Raw genomic sequence first — 23,574 nt, forward strand, 5'->3', positions numbered from 1 at the left:
CTGGGTCTCTGGCGCTGTTAATTAGCAGTGCTAACCACTGTGCCACCGTGCTGAAATCTAAATTCAGCAGGACAATGTGAACTCAGTGCTGAGTTAAAACAAAACTGTTTTCTTTCACTATGCAAAGAGATTTAACCTGCAGAATAGGAATCATGAATATATGAAGGAGATGGAAATGGTCATGAGGTGTGGACACGGTCTGTAGAATTGTCAAACCATGAAATTATTTACATTACCAGCTCTTTAATTTGTTTTTTTCAAGAGAAGACCTATGCCAGTGGGTGTTGAAAAAAATTTGATGTAGCATTTTTAAGATCTTTTTATTGACGAGGACTGTCATTATATCATTATTAAACTTTGGCTGATTTCCACAATCTGGAATTATTCCAGTGGATTTCCTAAATTGACTGTTTGATTCAACAATGTTTATAAAGAATTAGCTGCATTTGATTTTAATTTATGAATTCACATCTGTTTGTTTCCTTAAGGGATTAAGTATCTGGTTTTTTAATGTTTTGAGTGGACTTTCATGAATGGGAGTTTTCCTTTAATGTAAGCACAGTTAGAATAGATATTTAACCCTCTATTATATTTCATCCTCCTAAGGCTTCTGAGGTTTGGTCATGGTGGATACTGGAGGAGTTGGCATGGAGGGTGTTAGGACTAAGGATGGGTGAATTGGTATGAGTTGGCATTAAGTTGGTATGGAGAAGGCAAGGATGGGGATGATAGGCTGTCAAGGGCATCTTTGAGAACTAAGATTTAGATTAGATTAGATTAGATTGGATTACTTACAGTGTGGAAACAGGCCCTTCGGCCCAACAACTCCACACCGACCCGCCGAAGCGCAACACACCCATACCCCTACATTTACCCCTTACCTAACACTACGGGCAATTTAGCTTGGCCAATTCACCTGACCTGCACATCTTTGGACTGTGGGAGGAAATCGGAGCACCCGGAGGAAACCCACGCAGACACGGGGAGAATGTACAAACTCCACACAGTCAGTTGCCTGAGGCGGGAATTGAACCCGGGTCTCTGGCGCTGTGAGGCAGCAGTGCTAACCACTGTGCCGCCGTGCCTTCTCATGCGTACTCTCTGGCACTCTCTGGCACTCACCAGGCCTGGCAACTGTGTTCAATCTACATCCAGAGGCAACAGGTCCAACTCCATCCCATTCCTGTGCCCACTCACCAGAGTGGAAACCATGATTATTAGGGCTCATTCTCCTCAGGTAGATGTGGAAGCTGGGAAACTTCCCGACCTCTGCCATCTGCCTCAGGAGTGAAAATCCGTCTGTTAACTTTGTTCCTCTCTCCACAGGTGCTGCTGTATCTGCTGAGTATTCACAGCACTCTTGTTTTTATTTCCCATTTTCTTTTCATTTCTTTTATTTTAGTACTATTTCATATCTTTTTATTTGAAAGTCAGATTGAATCAATCAGCATATTGAAGTAAATTTTGTACAGAGACCACAACAATGCTTTAGCACATTTTTTTATAAGCTTATGCACACTGAGTGGATTAAAGTGACTGTCACTAACTACAACTGGACACTAATAGATCTCATTTAACCCAGGATTGAAGAAACATCATTGATCACATGAATGGCCATTCTTAATCATTGACTTTTCTTGGGGTAACTCACATTGGGTTAATCCACACAAAAGCATTATCAGAAAACAAATTTATTATCCTGAGGAAGACAATTCTGCTGCACCATCTGTTTACCTTATAGAATTTAAAATTGTACCATGCATCATACATTCTGTTGCTGAACTCATAATGCGGTGTCACAGGATTCAAGTTAAACTATGGATTTATGGGCGCTTCTGCATGACAAACTGCAAGGCAACAGGAGAGCAAATAAACAAAAGAAATACTGATTTGATTGGAAAGAACCTTAACATTAACTTGATCACACACATGCTTCACAGACACAAAGCTACAGTAACCTGTATCACCCTAATAATTGGCTCAGTTACTCTCTCCATACGTGCATCCATTGTACATTCTGGTGCTGAATTCTTATGCTGGCTTAAAAATCCTTTTACTGTCCCAAGGAACACCTTCCCCCACCCCCCCAAAAAAAAGGATGGGGACAGTTTCAAAATGTCAAATTCCACATTTTGCTGAATTTGCCCTGTTCATTTTTTCTCAAAGAAGGAACCGAATTCAAGCATCTGTCAACAGTAATGGACTAATTGTGAAGACCTTTATGCTCAATTAGGACCAGCTTAGAAGGTATTCCAGTGCCACAAAAAAAACTGAAATCCAAATATTACATTTAAGTCAGCTCGTCTTCAATATTCTTGGCTTTTGCACCACGTGTGTTGTGCTTTCCCTTTGGGAAGCAATGTCTAATTTCTTAGTCGTCACTTAGCTGAAAGATAGGCTCAAACAATTCATACGCTGCCCAAGTTTGAAAAGCAGAGGGCAGTCCTCATCAAGCAGTTCTTAAAGGCAGCAGTTCTCAATAGGCTACCGTCTTCTCCAGATGAAAATGGACTAGAAAAAGAGCAGGAACATCCAGAGAAGAGTTCCCTCACATTTTGGATAGACAGCAGGATTCTGCCTTCACAGCTTTAAAAAGATTACATATTCCACATTAACAGCCTGTTAGTGCTTTGGTCTCAGCAGACCACCCCCAACTCTCAAGCTTGTATGCCTTCTTTATCTGATTAACTAATGTATCATATTGAAACTGTTGCTTCTTAACATAATCAATAAACTACCGAACAATTGATACAAATAGCCTTTATAAGTTAACTGTGATCACACCCTTCCCCCCCCCCCCCCCCCCCCCGTCAATGATTAGGAGCTCTTGAAGATGGACAAGCTGGATTGTGGGTGTTGGGTCCAGGCAGGGAGGCTCCAGAGCTTTGTGGAAGGGATGATGGAAGGATGTTGAGGCACCTCAGCACCAATGCCAAGAAGCTGGCTATTCCTGTCTGGGGGCCCTTCCATGAGCCATACAGTATCCATAAGAGAGGGTAGCACAGAATCCACTGGGTGGTTTCACACAACAGTCTCACCCTGGGCAAAGGCACAATGTCTGAGGATGTGGAAAGTATCTCCCAATTCACTTGCTAAGTGACTGAATTGACCTTTGCAAGAGTGACACATCTGCCAACCTTACAGCAGGAAAACATTGACCACCCACAGCAAACACCTTCCCCTATCACTTTGTCAGGCTTTCCTTCTCCCTGTGCATTGCCAGAGTGCTGACACAATTCTGGATCAGAAAGAATTATTTATTTAATGAACGTTTGGGGAGAATTCCTCCTCCGTGGATTATATATCATATATTTAAACACACTAGCAATTGTAAAATCCATGTTTAATCCATATGTTTTAAAAGCAACAAAAATGAAATGAAGAAGTTTTGACAATTTTAATCATGTTATAAATAATAATTATACAAAAATCATGATTCATACATGATATTAAATGCATGTAGGCATAAGTAACAGCATTAAAATGTGACTAGTTGAAATTATTGCCTTATTCATAAACACTTTTAAATTCATGGGTAAACTAAATTTTTTAGGAAGGTTATAAATATAATGTGAATTTTATAGTGAAGAAAATGGAAAAGACATTGATTACATTTATAGGCTGTCCCATGTGCGACCATAACATTTAAATATCAAGTTCCCAAGTACAGAAGTAGAAGAATTTAACAATTTGCAATAGCTCATTTACTTTTGACTTGGCATCAGGGGAGTTTAAAAACTCTCACTTTTACAATCTGCAGTTGTATTGCCCTTTTACATAAAAAGCTACTTCATGCTAACTTGAACTGATATTGATACTCACAATGGATTCTCAGATTTACTCTTCATTTTAGTGTTCTGTTCACCAGGGTACTTTGGAAATCATAATTTCCTGAGCATAAGTGCACTGACAGCCAACAAGTTAATTTTTTAGAATTAGATTTTATAGCAGGCACATGGAAACCAGTTCATTAAAAGAAAACAGAAATTGCTTTTGTGGGAGACTTGTATCACATGATATTCAACTGAGAATTTTTAACTGTAGAGTTAATATATTTTGATTTATAATCTTAATGTGGTCATAATCTCCTTTATCACCTTCGTTTTGTATGGTATAAGTTTTGCATCAAGCATTTCCTTTGGAGTGGAGCAGAGAAAGAAGTTATAAGGATTGTGGCAAGAGTTGTTATATGCTGTGTCTAAATGGTTTAGCTGGGATTCCATCCTTGCTGGGTGTTCTGTTGGCTCAGCTGTCTATGGCCTTTCCCCTGCACAAGCTATGGAAGAGCATCAAACATAGATTGACAGATGTCCATCTCTCAGTATTCAGCCCAGAGAGGCATCTGTTTACTTCTCTGGGATGAGTACTTCATCATCTGTGGTTCTCAGATGGTAATTTTGGTGACAAAAGGAGCAACCACAGCCTGTTGATCCCTTCATACATCATTTGCAGACTTGTATTGTCACTGGCAGATTGATTTCTGAGCATAAGTTGATCCAGATTTTATTTGTGTACTATCATCCTATCTTAGCTAGTTTCAGGTTGACCAGTGTTTTAGATGTTGGATTTATATCATGCATCATTTAAGCTATTGAATCAACAGCAGATAGAGTCAAAGAGGTTTACAGCATGGAAACAGGCCCTAAGGCCCAAATTGTCCATGCCATCCAGTTTTCATAATTAAACTAGTCCCATTTGCTTGCGTCCATATCCCTCTATACCTATCCCATCCGTATAACTGACAAAATGACAATTCCGGCAGCCCATTTCAGACACTCACCTCCTCTGTGTAAAAACATTGCCTCTTTGGACCCTTTTGCATCTTTCCCTCAAACATACGTTTGAGGGAAAGATGCAAAACCAGTTTTAGGCTCCTCTACGATGGGAAAATAGCTGTTGGCTGTATATCTTAGCTATGCCTGTCATGATTTTATAGACCTCTAATAGGTCATCCTTCAGTCTCCTATGCTCCAGGGAAAAAAACTCCCAGCCTATCCAACTTCTCCTTATAACTCAAACTTTCCAGACCAGGTAGCATCTTAGTAAATCTTTTCTGTACTCTTTCTACTTCAATTGTTTGTATTGGGCAATCAGAACTGCATGCAGTACTCCAAATGTCACCTTAGTTGCAATAGGTCTCAAATAATTTTTGTTGCAGGTTTACTTTTACCAAATAATGCTTCTGCTGCTTCACAGGTGTTGAACTTCGTGGCTTTCAAGCTTCATCAATAACAAAACTGCTGATAAACCTTGAATCGGTAGCAACGGTTCTAACAACAGTGTAAAGTGCCAGCATTTGGCAGTATCACTAATCACCTTGTCTTTAAAGCTGTGAACTGTGGTTCTGCACCAGACTGTGATTTGTTCTCCCTGACCATAAGTGTCAAAAAATCATGGTGATGGGACAGATATTGCACATCCTCTGCAAACACATGAAATTACACGCTGATGTAAATTGTTAACGAATTCTCTTGGCTCAGGTCAAAGTTGACAGACAATCTGTGCCTTGAAGAAGAACATGATAAATGTGTAGGAGAGGCAGTAACCACCAATGGCCAACTCACAAAGTATGTATGAAATAACATTAAGCTGACCCTTATGATCAAACCCACTGTTTATAAGAGCTGTGTTCTCCACACCTTGCTGGATTGTTATGAAAGATGGATGACTTTCATGAAAACCAGTTCAACAATTTCCAATTGTCTGTAGTTTACTATGGATATCCGGGGGTGGCGCAATTTACAAACTTTCAACTTATGAATTCTTATTATTCAGAATATGTTCCCATTAGTGGTTTTAATTTTAATGACCTGACATATGAGCATTTCCTGCATTTATAAACAGCTGCTTTCTATTGTCCTGCATTGTGCTCTGACTGGCGAACAAATCAATTTATAAGTATGCTCCAGAACACAACCCTTTCACAAGCCAGGGGCTGCCTGAATAATTACAGGACACAAACATGAATGTGGCAATCCTCACAAAGGCAAAGCTTTCAACATTTGTGGGCTGTCGTCAGAGGCGGTAACATTGACTTAGTCATGTTCACAGAATGGAAGACAGTCGCAACACCCAGGAATTTTCTACTGGGTGAGGTATTGGGACCCAAATGACCAATAGGACACCCAAAGTACTCAGTCAAGGATGTTTACAAGCATGACTCGGAGGTCCTAAAAAATGATTATTGTATTCAGGAATCGCTAGCTGATGACGGAGGACAATATCAACATCTCCTATGAGCTGCTGTGCATCATCACAATGGCCAATGGGTATAGTGTCTTGGTAATAGATACCAACACTGCTAATGACAATCCACAATGTCACTTAGTACCTTTGTAGGTAGAACATGTGGCAGAATTGATCTCTCAAGGACTGACAACTTCAGTCATCAGCAAAGGTGCATTGTGTGATGATATCCTGCACCCCCACCCCCCCACACCTCCCCATACAGAAATGTATAATTTGCTGAATTTCTATCATCTTTTGTAATTGTAAGGGCAGCAGAAATGTAATCTTAAGGTTCGTATTTCTCAGTGAATGATGCAACCAGGATTTTAAAACTTGTCATTGATCTTGTCTACAATAAGTCGAGTTTCACTTTCCTCCCATTCAGATTGATAAAATTTAAAGAATAAAATGATCATTATCCTGCTCCATCTCATTTATTGTCATATGGTCCATGTGCAATTTTGAATGTTCAAAAATTTTGTATTGTCACACCACAAGCAGTTCATATATGCAACTTCACAGACATAGCTGACTTGAGTCATCATTTACACACTGATTCCAAACATCTTTTATGGTAATTCCCAATATGCAATTGATAACCACAGTCAATGTTATGTAACTATTTTATTCTTTCAAAACACCACGGCTGGAAATATTTCCAGCCCCTAAATGAAGTGGGCAATGGTGTGTCAATTGGTAAAATGTGCTGAGATTCTCAACACCAAGAAAAAAAAGCCCAATTTCCCATCCATGATTTTACCAGTGAGGTGAGAATCTCACTACTGAGCAGCACAAGTTCTATTTGCATGCATTAGCACTTCGATACTCTGAAAAGACCACTTTGCACACAGTACCAGGCATCCAACTTATGCATCAGAACACGGTACATCTCAAGGGTCTTAGCTTGCTTTCTTAGCCCTGACTTGGTTTGTGACAACTTGAAAGCTCACAGGATCTGTTTTGTCTTGCCTTGCCTTTTGGTACAGAAACGAAAATGTGTTGCTGGAAAAGCGCAGCAGGTCAGGCAGCATCCAAGGAACAGGAGAATTGACATTTCGGGCATAAGCCCTTCCTGAAGAAGGGCTTATGCCCGAAACGTCGATTCTCCTGTTCCTTGGATGCTGCCTGACCTGCTGCGCTTTTCCAGCAACACATTTTCAGCTCTGATCTCCAGCATCTGCAGCCCTCACTTTCTCTCTTTTGGTACAGAAAGCCAGGCACCTTGTCATGTTTGACAGCCATGAACATTCAAGATTTGGAGGTACCGGTGTTGGACTGAGGTGGACAAAGTTAAGAATCAGATAAGACCAGGTTATAGTCAAACAGGATTATGTGGAAGCACTAGCTTTCAGAGCGCTGCTCCTTCATCAGGTGATTGTGGAGTATAAAATCGTAGGACACAGAATTTATAACAAAAGTTTACTGTATGTTGTAACTGAAATTATATATTGAAAAAGACCTGGATTGTTTGTTAAGTCTCTAATCTTTGAGAATGGGCATGGTGGTTTCAGTTCTTTCATATGTAAATTCCATAACTTTCTTAAAGTTACATTCTCAAGTGAACTTTAATAGGTGCCATGTTGGCCTAGATAATGCATTGAAGGTGTGAGGTGCCTTGTGTGAAGATGTCTGTGCTCCAATGTTCAGACTGATTCTAATCTAAAACAGGGATTTACAGAATCTTACATGGATTTATGCAGTTTTTGAGCAAAATAAAATGTAATTCTGCAAGTACAAATTCACCCCGCAAACTTATATATATGTGTGTGCATGTGTGTGGGGGGATTATGAGTGTCTATGTGAGAGAGAGAGAGAGTTGTGTGTGTGTGTGTGTTTGCATAGTGTAGTGGGGTCACCTGTAGGGTGACATGAATCCCAGGGTCCCAGTTGAGGCCATCCCCATGGGTACCAAACTTGGATATCAGCCACTGCTCAGCCAACTTTGCGTTGTTGCCTGTCCTGAAGTCCACCTTGGATGGACACCCAAAGGTCCGAGGTCGAATGTCCCGGACTGCTGAAGTGTTTTCCGACTGGGAAGGAACACTCCTGCCTATTGATTGTTGATTGTTCAAGAGGGACAATGAACACCCAAGGGTTGGGGTCATTCTTCAGTCAAGCAGAGTGCAAGAAGGGGTAATTGTCTGGGGGTATGACGTTGGTGAAAGGGAAGATGCTGTGTGCAATATTGAGAATGGTAAAGCATGAGCCTTGGTGAGACATGGATGCAAGAGCAGAATCAGAGTGAGTCTATGGTGGTGCAGAGAGGATGGGGGCACTTAACCTTCATAGCATAGAAATTTATTGACCTTCTTGCGGCATTGCTGTCTGTTCCTCAACATCACACTAACCCAGATGGCTAATTCAGACCAGGTTGGCAGCATTTCAAGGGTTTTGCCACCAACTTAGAGCATGTAGGGTGAAAATGGTGCCATAGAGTCCTGGTGCATACTTAAATCAGGTGAGCAGTGGAGAATTCAGTGAGATAACTTGCTAGAGCTCACAAAGAGAAGTGCTCCATGAAACTCCCTGAATTTTAAAAGCCAATTTTTTTGAAAACAACGTAAGATCTACAGAATTATTTCAATCTTCTTAGCAGTACAAGGCAGGTTGGTTGCTGTAGGTTTTGCTGTGGTGCTAAACTGATCCATTAGAAGCATTAGCGTGACAACCAAGTGCTGCAATTATTAGAACAGAACTGTCGGTTCAATGTAGAACAAATTGCAGGACAAAAAACTTGTTCCATTTTGTTTCTGTATAGAGCTGCTTATAAGTATATGACAATGTTCTGTATTGCCTTTCATTAATTCAACTTGGTAAAATTATTTTTCAAACTTTCTGCGCAATAAAAATGCTTATTTTAAAAGTCATTAAGTTCCTCAAGTGGTAAATATATTAAACAAGTGTAAAACTCTCATCATCTTCAGTTGGGCTCTATTGGTGAAAGTCCTGAATTAAAACACTGACAAATTTTCAAAGCTTTTTAAAAATCAATAGCTACATACATTATGCTGCTTCTGAACTCTATCAATCACACACATATAATGTATTTAATATACTCTTTAGTTTTTGAAGATACAGTTCTATAAACTTGTAATGGTTCCTTTTAACTGTTTCAAATTGACTGCTTCACAATGCTAGATCACCTTCCAAAATGGAGGTGAGAAAATAAAGGGAATTAGCGAGGAGTGTCAGGGTGTGTAAAGAGAAACTTCCACAGTCTAGACACCTATCAAAACCAATCGCAGTTTCAGGGAGACATCAACAAATGCAGAGTATTCAACATTGATGACTATGAAAGGCACACCCACTCAAAGAACTGTTGGAAATAAATATTAAAATGAGTAATTCAAGGGAGGATATGAAAGCTTTTGGACAAGTAATCAAAGACAATCTGCTGGATTCATTTTCCCAGTCCGAACAGGATGGAACCCATCTCCTAAATAAAAGCTATAGAGTCACCAAGAAATTTTCAACGAATACATGCTCTGTTGAAGATTTTCAACCTGCACTCATCAGGATAAATCATAAGAAGTAACAATGTAAAGGGAAAACAACCTTTTTATACTTCACGAGAAGAGATGCTAATTGGTTGGCAAGTAGACTCCAAATAGTTGTGCAATTGCCATGGAACCATGGAACTCAGATATATTTCTTTTCATTAAATACCAATGGTCTATAATTTGTCTGAGTATTAGAGGTGAGAAGGAAGACTGGCCAAATTTGGAAGACATGCGATGATACCACCAGTAATATGCCCAGCAAGAGTTGTCTTCCCTACACAGCACAAATGAGGTTTGTTGTGAGCAGCAAGACCACACCTATGAAGTACTCTCCTGTTTGTTGAGTTGATGATTTCAACTGAGCTATCTGGAAAAGGTGCCAGGTAATGGTCAGTGCTTCCCTGGGAGTTGGTGGAGTGTGATGATAATAGGAAGAATGCAAGAGAGGAGCTCAAAAATGGGGAGAGTGGCTGCATTGGGGTGGGGTGGGGTGGAGTTGACTGGAAAAGAGGGAAGTGAGATTCTACCAAGTGGTAGGTAAGAGAAGCTACAAAGAGGAGTGAGAGGAGTTGTAAATCATAGAATCTAGATTAGATTAGATTAGATTACTTTACAGTGTGGAAACAGGCCCTTCAGCCCAACAACTCCACACCGACCCGCTGAAGCGCAAACCACCCATACCCCTACATTTACCCCTTACCTAACACTACGGACAATTTAGTATGGCCAATTCACCTAACCTGCACATCTTTGGACTGTGGGAGGAAACCGGAGCACCCGGAGGAAACCCACGCAGACACGGGGAGAATGTGCAAACTCCACACAGTCAGTCGCCTGAGGCGGGAATTGAACCCGGGTCTCTGGCGCTGCGAGGCAGCAGTGCTAACCACTGTGCCACCGTGCCGCCCACTAATCCCTACAGTGTGGAAACACGCCCTTCGGCCCAACAAGTCCACACCGACCTTCTGAAGAGTATGCCACCCAAACACATTCCCTTATCCTATTTTTCTACATTTACCCTTAATTAATGCACCAACCTGCACATCCCTGAACACTATGGGCAATTTTAGCATGGCCAGTTCACCTAACCTGCACACCTTCGGATTGTGGGAGGAAACCAGAGCACCCGGAGGAAACCCACACAGACACGGGGAGAATGTGCAAACTCCACACAGACTGTTGCCCAAGGCTGGCATCGAAGCCAAGTACCTGGCACTGTGAGGCAGCAGTGCTAACCACTGAGCCACCAGGGAGTGAAGGGGAGAGAGAGCAATTGCAAAGGGAGAGAATGGTTTGCAATCTTTTGATATTGGAATACTTAGCTAACTGGGAAACCAGAACATTTTAAGTCATTGAGGGAATTACTTTTAAATGCATGTAGAATCTCTAGGTTTATGCTACACAAGTTCAGTAGCCACTATATGAGGGAGAAATATCATTGTTGTTATTGTCATGAACATTTTGTCAATTGGATAATTTAATATTGAACAGTTTTATATGATAAAGATTTGTTTTGACGGGCAAAGAAATAATTGGAGGTAAGTGGATGGGAGGTTAGAGTGGCAAATAAGTGGGCAAGGAGGCTATATTGGCAGTTTGGTGGTTCAGGGTTTGGGATGACCGATGTATAAATAGGTAGGGTGCCAGTTGGTTGTAGGGTAGCATGGCAGGTAGTGCTGAAAGTGCATGATTGGTAAGTGGGTATGGTGATGGGTGGGTGTGAACGCCAGATGGCAGCTACCTGTTTGTGGAAGTAAGATGGCAAATGTATGGGTGATAGGCTCAGGTGTCTGGTATGAGAGGGTTGAGTCTGCTATTTGGTTAGGGAGATGGAATAGCAGCTGAATGGGTGACGGTTCAGACTTCACCTTGTTTGGAACCTCCTCTAATAATGGCAAAATGTGTGGCCATACCAGGAGCAAGGAACCCCTGATATCAGTTGGATGAAATTAGAAGACCTTTTCCTGCTATTCATCCAGGTATGTAGGAGCAGAAGGAGATGATCCCCAAATGGACACAATGCATTAGGGCTCAGGAGAAGTCCAGGAAGTCAGGAGGTACATTGGGGCTAGGGCTCAGGGAAAAACCCAGAAGCTGTGGCAGCTCAGGCAAAAACATATGCCATTCACAGCTCAGTGCAACTGACAGCAAGGGTGAAAGAAGCCTATATTTTCTGTGTACAGCTAAACAATGTCAGTATTTGGAGAAATTTGGAGTAGTGCCAGCTTGGTGAAGCTAGTTGCTAGAGAAAGGCTGAAATTGTACCTGTAAGTAGGTACTGGAGTGCAGTTTTCAGAATCCAGAAGTGCAGATCCAAATGGGAGAGTGAACTACCAAAGCACAAGCAGCCATTGTGACAGTCATGACAAGGTGGGTTTTGGGGGAGTTTCAAAATTAGATCTGTGCTCAGTGGGTATTTCTTGTTAAACACACTTTTCCTGTATTCCTGTTAACAGTTTTCCTGTTAACCATATTTACCTCAGGGTAATTTTGAATTTTAAAACATAAATAGTGCATGTAATGTAGCTTACAGTATGGTTCTAACTTTATATGATAAATTTAACATTGTTTGTTCAAAACTGTGGAATCCTGTGGCTTTATGCTCTTGGTAGGTACCTAGATCTATGATTTTGACTACTTTAAAAAAAGGTATTGGTTTCACAATAGAACCCAGTTCCAAAGACTTGAACATGCAATCTAGTCCAGCACTTCCGTGCAATGCTGTAATGTATAAAGCTCTTCCTTTAGATGAAATGTTAAACCTGAAGCCTACACATAAATGATCCCGTGGACTCACAGGAGAGCTAAGAAAACCTCTCAGGTGTCCTGGCTTATATTTGTTCCTCAGACAACATAACTTAAAAAGATTATTTAAGTACATGCTGTTCACAAAATTGGCTGTCCCATTCTCTACATTACATCAGAAATTGTTCTTTAGAAGATAGTTGTTTACCAATAAAGTATCAAGTGTTCCTAACGTTGTGAACAGCATTATAGAAACACAAGTCTTTGGTTTGGTTTCACCCTAACATCTGCCAAAGTTACAGGGTCAGTGTGGGAGTACCTCTGACAAAATAAACCAACTTGATTCAATAACGAAGGAGAATTAGTTTCCAGTTGTGGATAGGTCAGTAACCATGGGACACAGATTTAAAGAAATTAGCAAAAGAACCTGCAGTAACATGATGAAATGCATGTGTGGTGTGAGTTATTGTGATAAAGGGTGCAATGCCTAAAAGCAAAGCAGAAGATAACATAAGAATGTAAGACATATAATGACGAATATACCATTCACCCCCTGAACCTGCCGTGTCATGCCATAATATGATGGCTTTGTTGAAGATTCATCCAGACTCGAAACATTAGCTTGCTCTCCTCCAGATTCTGCCTGACCCATTGTGATTTCCAGCACTTTTTGTTTTCAGTTCAGACTCTAGCATTTGCAGTAATTTGTTCCTAAAATGATGGCTAGTTTGGTTGTCATCTTGTATCCAATTTCCTGCCTGTTCACCTTAATCCTTGTTTCAATTGTCTATCAAAAATCCACATAACTCAGTCTTGAATATACTTAGTATCCACTGTTTGCTGGGGATGGCAATTCCAGGCTTTAATCACCCTCAAAGAAAAGAAAAGCATTACCATCTCCATTTTAAGTAGGAAATCATTTATTTTGAAGCTTAGATCCACATTTTTCCAGATTTGACAAATTCCTTTTAGCATCTATGCTGTGAAGCCCCTAGGATTTTATATGTTTCAATAGGATCACCTCTCATCCTTGTAAACTTCAATGACTCTAGTCACAATGTGCTCAACCCTTCTTCATTCCAGGAATCTGCTCAGTAAACCTTTCCTGAACTGTTTCCAATGCAAGCATGTTCCTCCTTCGGTAAAGTGACCAAAATGCACAAAATACTCTAGATGTGGTCTCACTACAGTTTGCTTACTCCCTACCAGGTGTATTTTTATTTTCTTCCAGTGGCACAGTGGTTAGCACTGCTGCCTCACAGCGCCAGGGTCCCAGGTTCGATTCCAGCCTCAGGCAACTGTCTGTGTGGAGTTTGCGCATTCTCCTCGTGTCTGGGTGCTCTGGTTTCCTCCCACAGCCCAAAGATATGCAGGTCTGGTGAATTGGCCATGCTAAATTGCCCTTGGTGTTAGGTGCATTAGTCAGAAGGAAATGGGTCTGGATGGGTCAGTGATACTTCTTGGGCTGAAGGGCCTGTTTCCACACTGTAGGGAATCTAATCTTAAATTCAGGGAAAAAAAATCTTCCAATTCTGATTAAAGAAACTGCAACTGTTGTTCGGAATGCAAGGACTTTGGTAACTAAACGAGATAGTTTGGGAATACGCACTGATGTCCACTTTAGAGACAGACAGGGTCCATTAAAGCACCATGTCTTTAACAAAGTAATTCCCCACGTCTATTCGACTATTAGGGCAAGTAATACACCGGACTCAAGAAGAAGGTTCAAGAAATAGTCAAGTAATTCATAAGATGCTAACTTCCCAAGTGTATAGAAATTAACTCAAATTAGTTCTCTGTCATTATTGGAAATTGATAGACGGGTGAATTTATTCTAAGTAGTCGAATTCGATTCGACTTGGAGTGAACGTCTTTATAGTGCAGGATGCGTGTCAGAAAACAAAAGATCTCCGTTAATATCTCAAAACTTTCGTGAAATGAATCGCAAACTCCTTCCCGTCTTGTGACAACAAAATCTCCGGCACTAAAGCACTGGCTGACTTCTCCAGCTCCCAACGGCCGAGAAACAGTGGGTTCGGGCAACCAGGTCACGTTATCATCTAAATCGCGCTCCAACTTAGTCTGTTTCCATCATCTGCCCATCCTGCAGACCTGCTCTTTTGCCTTTGAACGATTCAAACAGAAATTGGTGCGGCAGAACAGCCAAACCTGGATTTCTATTTCCAACCCACCTTCTTTGATCTGCGCGGCAGAAGGTGACCCAGATTACACACACACGGGCGGGACAAACTACTCCAAATCTCCCCCTGGCTCTTTCGTAAACGGGCTCCAAATGATACCGTGTTCAGTCAGACGAGTTTGGATGTAAACAGACCCCTCTCCTGGCCGGGATGGGCAGAGTTCACCCTCAAGACCATTCCCCACAAATTGAAAGTCGCATTTGTTGCCTCCTCCCATGTCATTCAGACAGACCCCCCAATCTTACCCAAATCTGAACCGCACGCCAAAAACCCATCTCCAGAGCATCGCTCTTACGGTCGATCAGAAGTTAAGGTGTTTCATTTTAAAGTTAAATTGTTTTGGTGTTCTAGTGTTTAATGGTCAGGTATATCTGAAAGCGGAATTAACTATTTGAAGGTTGAGATAGCCACACATGACGTTCGTGCTAAATATCAGAAATAATATTGTACTTACACTGGGCAGCGATGAAGAGTAACAAACACAGGGGCCTGGCGGGCTTTCTACTCCCTCCTGATGTGTTACAGAAAGCCATCATTTTGAAAGGAAACCATCCTGTAGCTGTGGGAGCAGTGCGAGATTTACCCGATCCATCCTGGTGTTCTCCCGACATCCGCACTGAGCTCTTTGAGGGATGTTGCTGCTGCTGCTGCTGCTGAGGTGTCAGTCCACAGGCGGCACTCACTACCTTCTCCCAGTTCATTGGAAGGACCCAGGCGATTTTCCAAACCCGCTACAGATCTCAATGTTCAGCGGACCGGAGTTCATTCGAGTTTGCCATTTCCGTCCGCAGTCTTAATCAAAGGATCCCCTTGTTTCTCTGTGTGCTGCCCTAACATTATGACCAGCTATAGGGAGAGGTTGAATAGGCTGGGGCTGTTTTCCCTGAGGCGTCAGAGGCTAAAGGTGACCTTACAGAGGTTTATAAAACCACAAGGGGCATGGATAGGATAAAAAAGTCTCTTCCTTGTGGTGGGAGAGTCCAGAACTAGAGGGTATAGATTTAGGGTGAGAGGGGAAAGGTATTACAGATACCTAAGGGGCAACCTTTTCACGCAGAAGGTGGTACGTGTATGGAATGAGCCGCCAGAGGAAGTGGTGGCATCTAGTACGATTGCAACATTTAAAAGGCATCTGGATGAGTATATGAATAGGAAAGGTTTAGAGGGATATGAACCAGGTGCTGGCAGATGGGACTAGATTGGATTGGGATGGCTGGTTGGAATGGATGAGTTGGACCCAAGGGTTTGTTTCCGTGCTGTACATCTCTATGACTCTATGAGTTCCTCTGGAATTTCATTCGTATTACTAATGTCAATCTGGAAATGATGATTTAGATGTTTGGACCTGTGTCAATCCTTACCAGTTCTTTGATAAATCTTGTAATCAAACCCATGTAATTATTATTATTGCTGTTTATGAAATAACAATCTGTCCTACTGCCTTTGTGTTCCAGAGTTACCCAATTCATTTCAGTTCCCGATCTCCTGGTGTTTCAATTCTCTATTGCATTCCTCCTTGACCACACAGTGTTCTACCTCCAGAAAAAGGTCTTGGAAAAGGTCTTTGAATATTTTTGAGACAGAGGTACATCGATTCCTATAGACAGATTGCAGTTTTGAAGGGCAGTCATATCAGACTCTGTTTGTCTCTCCACAAGTGTTGCCAGACCTCTGTGTTTCTCCAGCATTTTTATTCTCAAGAGAATCAGATTCTCTTGGGTTAGGCACTTCACAACCTCCCAGACTTAATGTTTTTAACATGTTCAGGTGCCGATTTTACTTTCCCATGTATAACTCCTTCAGATCCATCTTTTGTGCCTCTACTTGTTGCGTTACTATTTGCTTTTTGTCTTGGATCATCCTGTCTCCTGCTCTTCCCTTATCATTGACCTTTTGTTCTCTTTTTCTGCAACCCTGCTCCTTTGCTGCCTCTGAACTTGGTTAAAGTCTGTTACATCTCTAACTTTTTTTCCAGTTCTGATGAAGGGTCAGCATCCAAAAGCCTTGTTTTTCTTCTCTCCATAAATGCTGCTACAAAAATTAATTTTACTTCAAGTTCAGTGTTTCCTTCAGAGGAGATGACACAAAGTCAAATAAATCCAAAATGAATAGAGTCATAGAGTTATACAGCGTGGGATCAGACACTTCTGTCCAACTAGTCCACCTGCCTGTATTTGGTCCATATCCCTCCATACTTTTCCTATTCATGTACTTATCAAAAGGTCTTTTAAATGTGACTCTAATTGTGTGCACCACTTTGTCTGGCAGTTCAGTCCACACAGGAACCACTCTCTGTGTAAAACATTGCCCCTCATTCTTTTTAAAACTTTCTCCTCTCACTTTAAAAATATGCTCCCTAGTTTCTCCCACTTTCTTAGGGAAAAAGACCTTTGCTGTTCACCTGATCTGTGTCCCTTATGATTTTATAAACCTCTAAGGTCACTTCTCTCCAGTGAAAATGCCCCAGCCTATCTAACCTATTTTTATAACTCAAATCCTCCATTCCTGAAAACATCCTAGTAAATCTTTTCTGAACCCTTTTCTGAATCTTTTCAGTATGATAATATCCTTCCTATTACAGAGTAACCAGAACTGCACACAGAAGAGGCCTCACCAACATCCTGTATAACTTCAACATGATGTCCCAACTCCTATACTCAAAGGTCTGATCAATGAAGGCAAGCAAGCTGAACACCTTCTTTATCACACTGTCTAAGCCTAACCCTAACTCTGTCTATATATGATGCACATTTCAAAGAATTATGTTTCTGAACTTTTAGGTCTCTCTCCATTCTACAACACTCTCTATTCTCCAGGATCCTAACATTAATTATATACGTCCTGCCTGTGTTTGTTTTACCAAAATGCAATATCTCACATTTATCCAAATTAAACACCACCTGCTACTCCTCAACCCATTGACCCAATTGATCAAGATCTCTTTGTAATCTTAGATAACCTTCTTCACCACCCACTATACCATCAATTTTGGTGTCTTCTATAAACTTATTAACCATACTTCCTATAATCTCATCCAAATCATTTATGTAAATGACAGACAAAAATGGACCCAGCACCAATGCCTTGAAATACCGTAGGTCACAGGCCTCCAATCTGAAAAACAGTAAAAATGGTTTATGAGAAATGATTTCCTAGACACAAAACCATGCTGACTATCCCTAATCATTTCTTGCATCTCCAAATGCATGTAAATCCTATCTTTCAGAATCACCTCCAACAACTTACCCAGTACTGATGTCAGACTCACATGGCTATAGTTCCCAGGCTTCTCCTTTCAACCTTTTTAAATAAAGGCACAACATCAACTACCCTCCAGTTCTCCTGCGCCTCACCGTGCTTGTAGATAATACAAATATTTCTGCTCGGGGCCTCACAATTCTCTCCCTAACAACATCCTGGGATACACTTGATCAGGTCCCAGAGATTTATCCACCTTTACATTTGCTGAGACCTTCAGCACTTCCTCTTTTGAAAAGTGAACTGTTTTCAAAACATCAATATTTATTTCCCTGAGTTCTCTAGCCTCCATTTCTTTCTCCGCAGTAAAAACTGACGTGAAATATTCATTGATATCTCGCCCACCTCCTGAGATTCAACACAAGACAACCTTGTTGATCTTTAAGAGGCTATATTCCCTCTCTAGTTGCTCTTTTGCACTTCATGTACTTGGAAAATCTCATTGGATCATCCTTAAGCTTATCTACCAAGGCTAAAGGTCTTTCTTTTCTTGAGTTGATTGGGTGTGTAAAACTACAAAACCAAATGTAAAAAACAGAAACAGATTCTCAGAACAAATCTTTCAAACACTTACAATAAAAATATCTCTAATATAATAGAGATGTGCCATCAAGGCTGGTTCTACAAATGTGTGCTCCCAGAGGAATTGTACATTTCGAATTGCATTTTATATAATTAATACATCTGAATGGAAGGAGAAACAACATTTTGGTGTGGATATTTGGCTTATTTATACCCTTGTCAAACATTTAACAACAATGCTGCAAATGAGATAGAAGTTTATTTTTGCAGTGTACAAGTAATAATTTCGACAAAAAATCCGTAATGCTGCAGCTAATAGTACAATGAAAAGGACACAAGAACACATATGAGTACCACTCTGCTGAATACTGAAGATGTATGTTTTGATTGATACATGTTCACAACTATATCTTTCTCTCCAAGTGTATTTCATACCTGTCAAGCTTAATTGTCATTGATTTCCTCTGCCTTCCACAAGTCAGTCACTTTCAAGCTTCAACATTTCTGACCTTGCATGACCAGATTATACCTTTTACTGGATTTGAGGTGGGAAAGCGTTAAGAAATTAAGACTCTGAAAAGAAGAAGCTCCTCTGGACCATTTTGTTTAGCAGAGTGGTATAAGGCTAAGAGCTGAGGAAGCCATGGCACTCTCCAACTTGTTATGTTTTGAACCCCTTGTGATTGACTCAGACACCAAGGTAAACTGATAGAACAAACAATGCACACAGTTACATAATCAGTTGTTTGATGCGTGTCACACAGGGACAGCACTTCATATTAATTACTTTAGTGCCATTATGGGCCAGAATAGCAGATGCCAGGGGGACAGGCCTGCCCAAGATGCCACATCAGAACATTTCTCCTCTCTTATCAACTTTTAATGGTAGCCATGATGTGGAAGTTCTGGTGTTGGACTGGGGTGGACAAAGTCAGAAGTCACACGACACCAGAATCCAGCAGAGGGTGTGTATTTGAAATCATAACTTTTTGGAGCACTACTCCTTTGTCAGGGGAAGTTCATGTCAACTTTTAAAGTAACAGATCCCAATCAGTGAACCTAAGGAGACAACATTGGGCAACTCACAAGCCATAATAAGGAAGACCATGTAATGATACCAGAAGGAGGCCATGATCCTGTGGTTGCTTTCAAGTACACCTTGTGTGAAGACTTTGGGCAGCTTGCCACAGTCCTCCTATTAGTTAATAGGAAAATTCACAATGTAGCTGACTAGATTTGATAAAGGATTAGTCAGCTGTTTTTGACAGCCAGCAGCTATGCACTGACTGACAATGCAGATAGTTCCTAAACTGGGTGAGAGGAACCAGTAATTAATTGGAGTTTCTGGCTAGAATCAATTCTATTTGAAACGCAACAACTACCGTATATCGTGTGTGTGTGTGTGTGTGTATATTACTTGGTCATTTTGCAACATGTTATGAATAGTAAGGAACTGAAGCTCATTACGGTCATAATGGTCCTTACTTGAGAAAGTATACAGGAAAACAGACTAGAAAAAAAAATTAAAGGATGGAAATCTGACAGGGTTAAGATAATCCTGACTCGAGAAAGATAAAAATCACACAACACCAGGTTATAGTCCAACAGGTTTATTTGGAAGCACTAAGCTTTTGGAGTGCTGCTCCTTCATCAGGTGTTTGTGGAGTACACAATTGTAAGACAGAATTTATAGCAAAAGTTTATAGTATGAGGTAACTGAAATCATATATTGGAAAAGACCCAGATTGTTTGTTACAGGTCTTTTTCAATATATGATTTCAGTTACATCACACTGTAAACTTTTGCTACAAATTCTCTGTTTTACAATTGTATTCTCCACAATGACCTGATGAAGGAGCAGCTCTCCGAAAGCTAGTGCTTCCAAATAAACCTGTTGGACTATAACCTGGTGCTGTGTGATTTTTAACTTTGTACACCCCAGTCTAACACCGACACCTCCAAATCATGACTTGAGAAAGAGACAGTTGATATCTCTACGAGAAATGTCGTACAGGGAATGGTCTCAAATCCATACACCAGGATTGTGAGAAAAACAGACTCTGTTACAATGTGACAAGTTTCAATTTTAAACAAATAATATAGAATAAAAACATAATTTGGCAAGGTACAAGTTCCAGACTAGTGATCCACTACTCCACCACTCTGTTTGCCAGTCTAACCCATACTCAGAGAGACTCTTCACCCCACTCAACTTGGTTTGATTGAAATGCCCACTGCCAAATTGCCAAACTCGAGACCCAGTAATATCTCCATCTTGACCCAACCTAGGTTGTGAGGTTGCTGGCTTTGAGACACTGTAATATCGATCTCATTGTGCTAGTCGGTGTGGAGCAGAAATGTTTTCTTGGCATCCTGGGCAACGTTTATTGGTCAAGCATTAGCAGTAGAATCAACATATTATCTTGTAAAGAGCAAACTACTGCAGATTGTGGAATCTGTACTGAAAACAAAAATTGCTGAAGATCACAGTGGGTCAAGCAGCATCCATGGAGAGAATGCAAGCTAACATTTTGAGTCTAGATAACTCTTCATCAGACCTGAGTATGAGAGAAAACTAGCAAGAAATATAAAAACAGATAGTAAAAGCTTGTAGAAATATATGAATAGTAGAAGAATTACTAACGTGAGTATTAGTGCCTTAGTGGATGAGACTGGGAACCAGGAAATGGCAGAGATGTTGAACAAATGTTCTTCATCAGTTCTTACAACAGGAGACATCAAAAGAACTCCAATAGTAATGATAAATCAGTGGAGAAAAGACATGGAGCAACTTAGAATTATCACAATCACTGGAGAAAAGGTGTGAAGAAATCTAATGGGATTGGTAAACTGCATCCTATGGTTTTAAAATAAGGATCTTGTGAAACTTGAAAAAGTTCAGCGAGGATTTAGCAGGATGGTGCCAGGGTTGGAGGAGTTGAGCTATAGGGAGAGACTGAATAGACTGGGGCTGTTTTCCCTGGAGCATCGGAGGCTGAGGGGTGACCTCAGAGAGGTTTATAAAATCATGAGGGGCATGGATTGGGTAAATAGGCAGGGTCTTTTCCCTGGGGTGTGGGAGTCCAGAACTAGAGGGCATAGGTTTAGGGTGAGAGGAGGAAGATTTAAAAGAGACCTAAGGGGCAAATTTTTCACACAGAGGGCGTGTGTCTATGGAATGAGCTGCCATTGGAAGTTGGGGAGGCTAGAACAATTGCAACATTTAAAAGGCATCTCGATGGGTACATGAATAGGAAGGGTTTCAAAGGAAATGGCCAAGTGTTGGCAGTGAAGGGATAAATCTGGTGATTGGTGTTAATGATTCCCTTCTTTCAACTTTGCTGCTGTCCCACAGAGAGCAAAATGTTAGTTAACACTGAAATCTCATCTTTGTGCTAAAATTAGGGTTAATAACCCATCCAATTAAAATGTAATGTCCTGTTAATGAGCAGTAATGGGATATTTAAACTATCTATTATGTAAAAACTACTCTAAAGAATATTTATGGCTCTAACAAACTAATATAATTTGTGTATTGTCAAATTATTCCATTATCGTTGAAAATTCCATAGTTTTGCTTACATGAAAATAAGTTTTAAACTTCAGATCTAGCACATTTGTTACAATCTCTATTTCACTGTCTAAAAATATACAAGGTGAAGGGCAATCAGTTCATTTTATGTTTGCTGTTGATGAGAAACCTTCTACATAATTGGCAGATTACCTTGCCAGATGATGTAACTCTTTCTGGATGCCTGGAGATTCCATTGACTTGGCACCAGGTTCATATTTGGGTCAGCATGTGGGAACTCTGCACCACAGAAAACAAATTCATTTATGGTCAGTTTTTCTTCCCAAGGTCGATGGTGAATGCTGATGATTCACCAGTGAAAACCAAATCTGGGCCATTGAATGAATCCTGCTATAATTTTAGGGGCTGATTAATTGGTCATGGCAGACTCTTGTGTATCTGAGTGAAATATTAATAAGAATTATTCCCAAAGAGTCTTTTGTAGTAACAGAAAAGTGAGTGTTGTCTAATTGAGATCAAATAACACAGCACTTTATGCCATTTCATGAGTAAATTGAATAGTAAAAGCAAATATTTAAATCCCTTTGTAGAGTTTGCAAATTATTGTTTCATAGCCCACAGATCCTTACCAGTTGTAACCACATTCATAGGTTTTCTTACCTGCGGAGTTCACAATTGCCCTTCATGTTCTTTATGGTCAAAATAATAGTTAAATAGATTTTCAGAAATGCTCAAACTCACATCAGCACTTTTTGATATGTATCCTTTCTGGTGAGTTCATGTTCTGAACTAAAGCAATTACTTGTACATTGGTAGCCAGACATAGGCACAGATAAACACCAGAGGGTTAATGAAGATTGTGTGAGTTGAGACAGTGTTGAAAATATTCTGATTTTTGTTTGGTGAAGTTTGTTAAATCCTTCAGGAATAGGTCGAAGAGGGAAATAGAGAGCATTGGGTTGTAAAATCCTGCTGGACTTTAACGATCAGGAGCTTGACTGGTATATTTTATTGAAGTGGTTTGAGAGGGTCAGAAGGAAAACAGGGAGAAGAAAATGAGGACTGCAGAAGATGGAGATCAGAGTCAAGAATGTGGTGCTGGAAAAGCACAGCAGGTCAGGCAGCATCCGAGGAGCAGGAGAGTTGATGTTTCGGGCATAAGCCCTTCATCAAAAAACAGCAAATGTGTCGTGGTTGAAGCCATTTGCAATGCTGTACTTCTCAGGAAAATGGAAATTGGTTTTTAAACTTTGTGCACAATGTTAAATAAAGATGTAGTTAAAACAAGCACAGATAATCCACTGTGCAATGTGTGAATCTACATTTTGTCTGATTCAAATGCTTTTGTTGTCTCTTGATTAATTAATTTTGCTTGTAAATAAAGATGTACTCCCTCTTCCTTGCTACACAGGTGATAACTGTGCCTGCTCAGATGACTGGAGAAATATTGAAATTTGTATTTGAACTATTAAAAACAAAAGGATACTAGCTATCTAAGTTCCAAAAGTTTTGTTGCAGGGGCAATAAGACGGTAGAAAATTAATATGAGCATCAATCAAGACAAAGCCACAAAGTGAGTGAAGATATC

General features: G+C 40.5%; 1 protein-coding gene and 1 long non-coding RNA gene across 5 annotated transcripts in view; one reads left to right on the forward strand and one right to left on the reverse strand.

Annotated features, from left to right (window-relative positions):
- The window catches only part of crb1 (crumbs cell polarity complex component 1), a 116,895-nt gene extending 101,623 nt beyond the window's left edge, over window positions 1-15,272 (reverse strand). For all 4 annotated transcript variants that reach the window (XM_087990844.1, XM_087990842.1, XM_043699793.2 and 1 more), the window contains exon 1: window positions 15,129-15,272. In XM_087990844.1, the coding sequence (XP_087846970.1) occupies window positions 15,129-15,210 (82 nt within the window). In that variant the 5' untranslated portion in view covers window positions 15,211-15,272. The remainder of the gene's footprint in view (window positions 1-15,128) is intronic.
- LOC122554558 (uncharacterized) overlaps window positions 1-23,574 on the forward strand; it is a 31,785-nt gene that overhangs the window by 3,899 nt on the left and 4,312 nt on the right. Inside the window, exon 3 of the long non-coding RNA XR_006313024.2 lies at window positions 23,398-23,559. This is a non-coding gene — a long non-coding RNA (uncharacterized LOC122554558). The remainder of the gene's footprint in view (window positions 1-23,397; window positions 23,560-23,574) is intronic.

This window comes from Chiloscyllium plagiosum, unplaced genomic scaffold, assembly GCF_037043375.1.
Source record: "Chiloscyllium plagiosum isolate Xiang-an unplaced genomic scaffold, Cpla_swu_hap1 HiC_scaffold_9, whole genome shotgun sequence".
In the NCBI taxonomy this organism is placed as follows: domain Eukaryota; kingdom Metazoa; phylum Chordata; class Chondrichthyes; order Orectolobiformes; family Hemiscylliidae; genus Chiloscyllium; species Chiloscyllium plagiosum.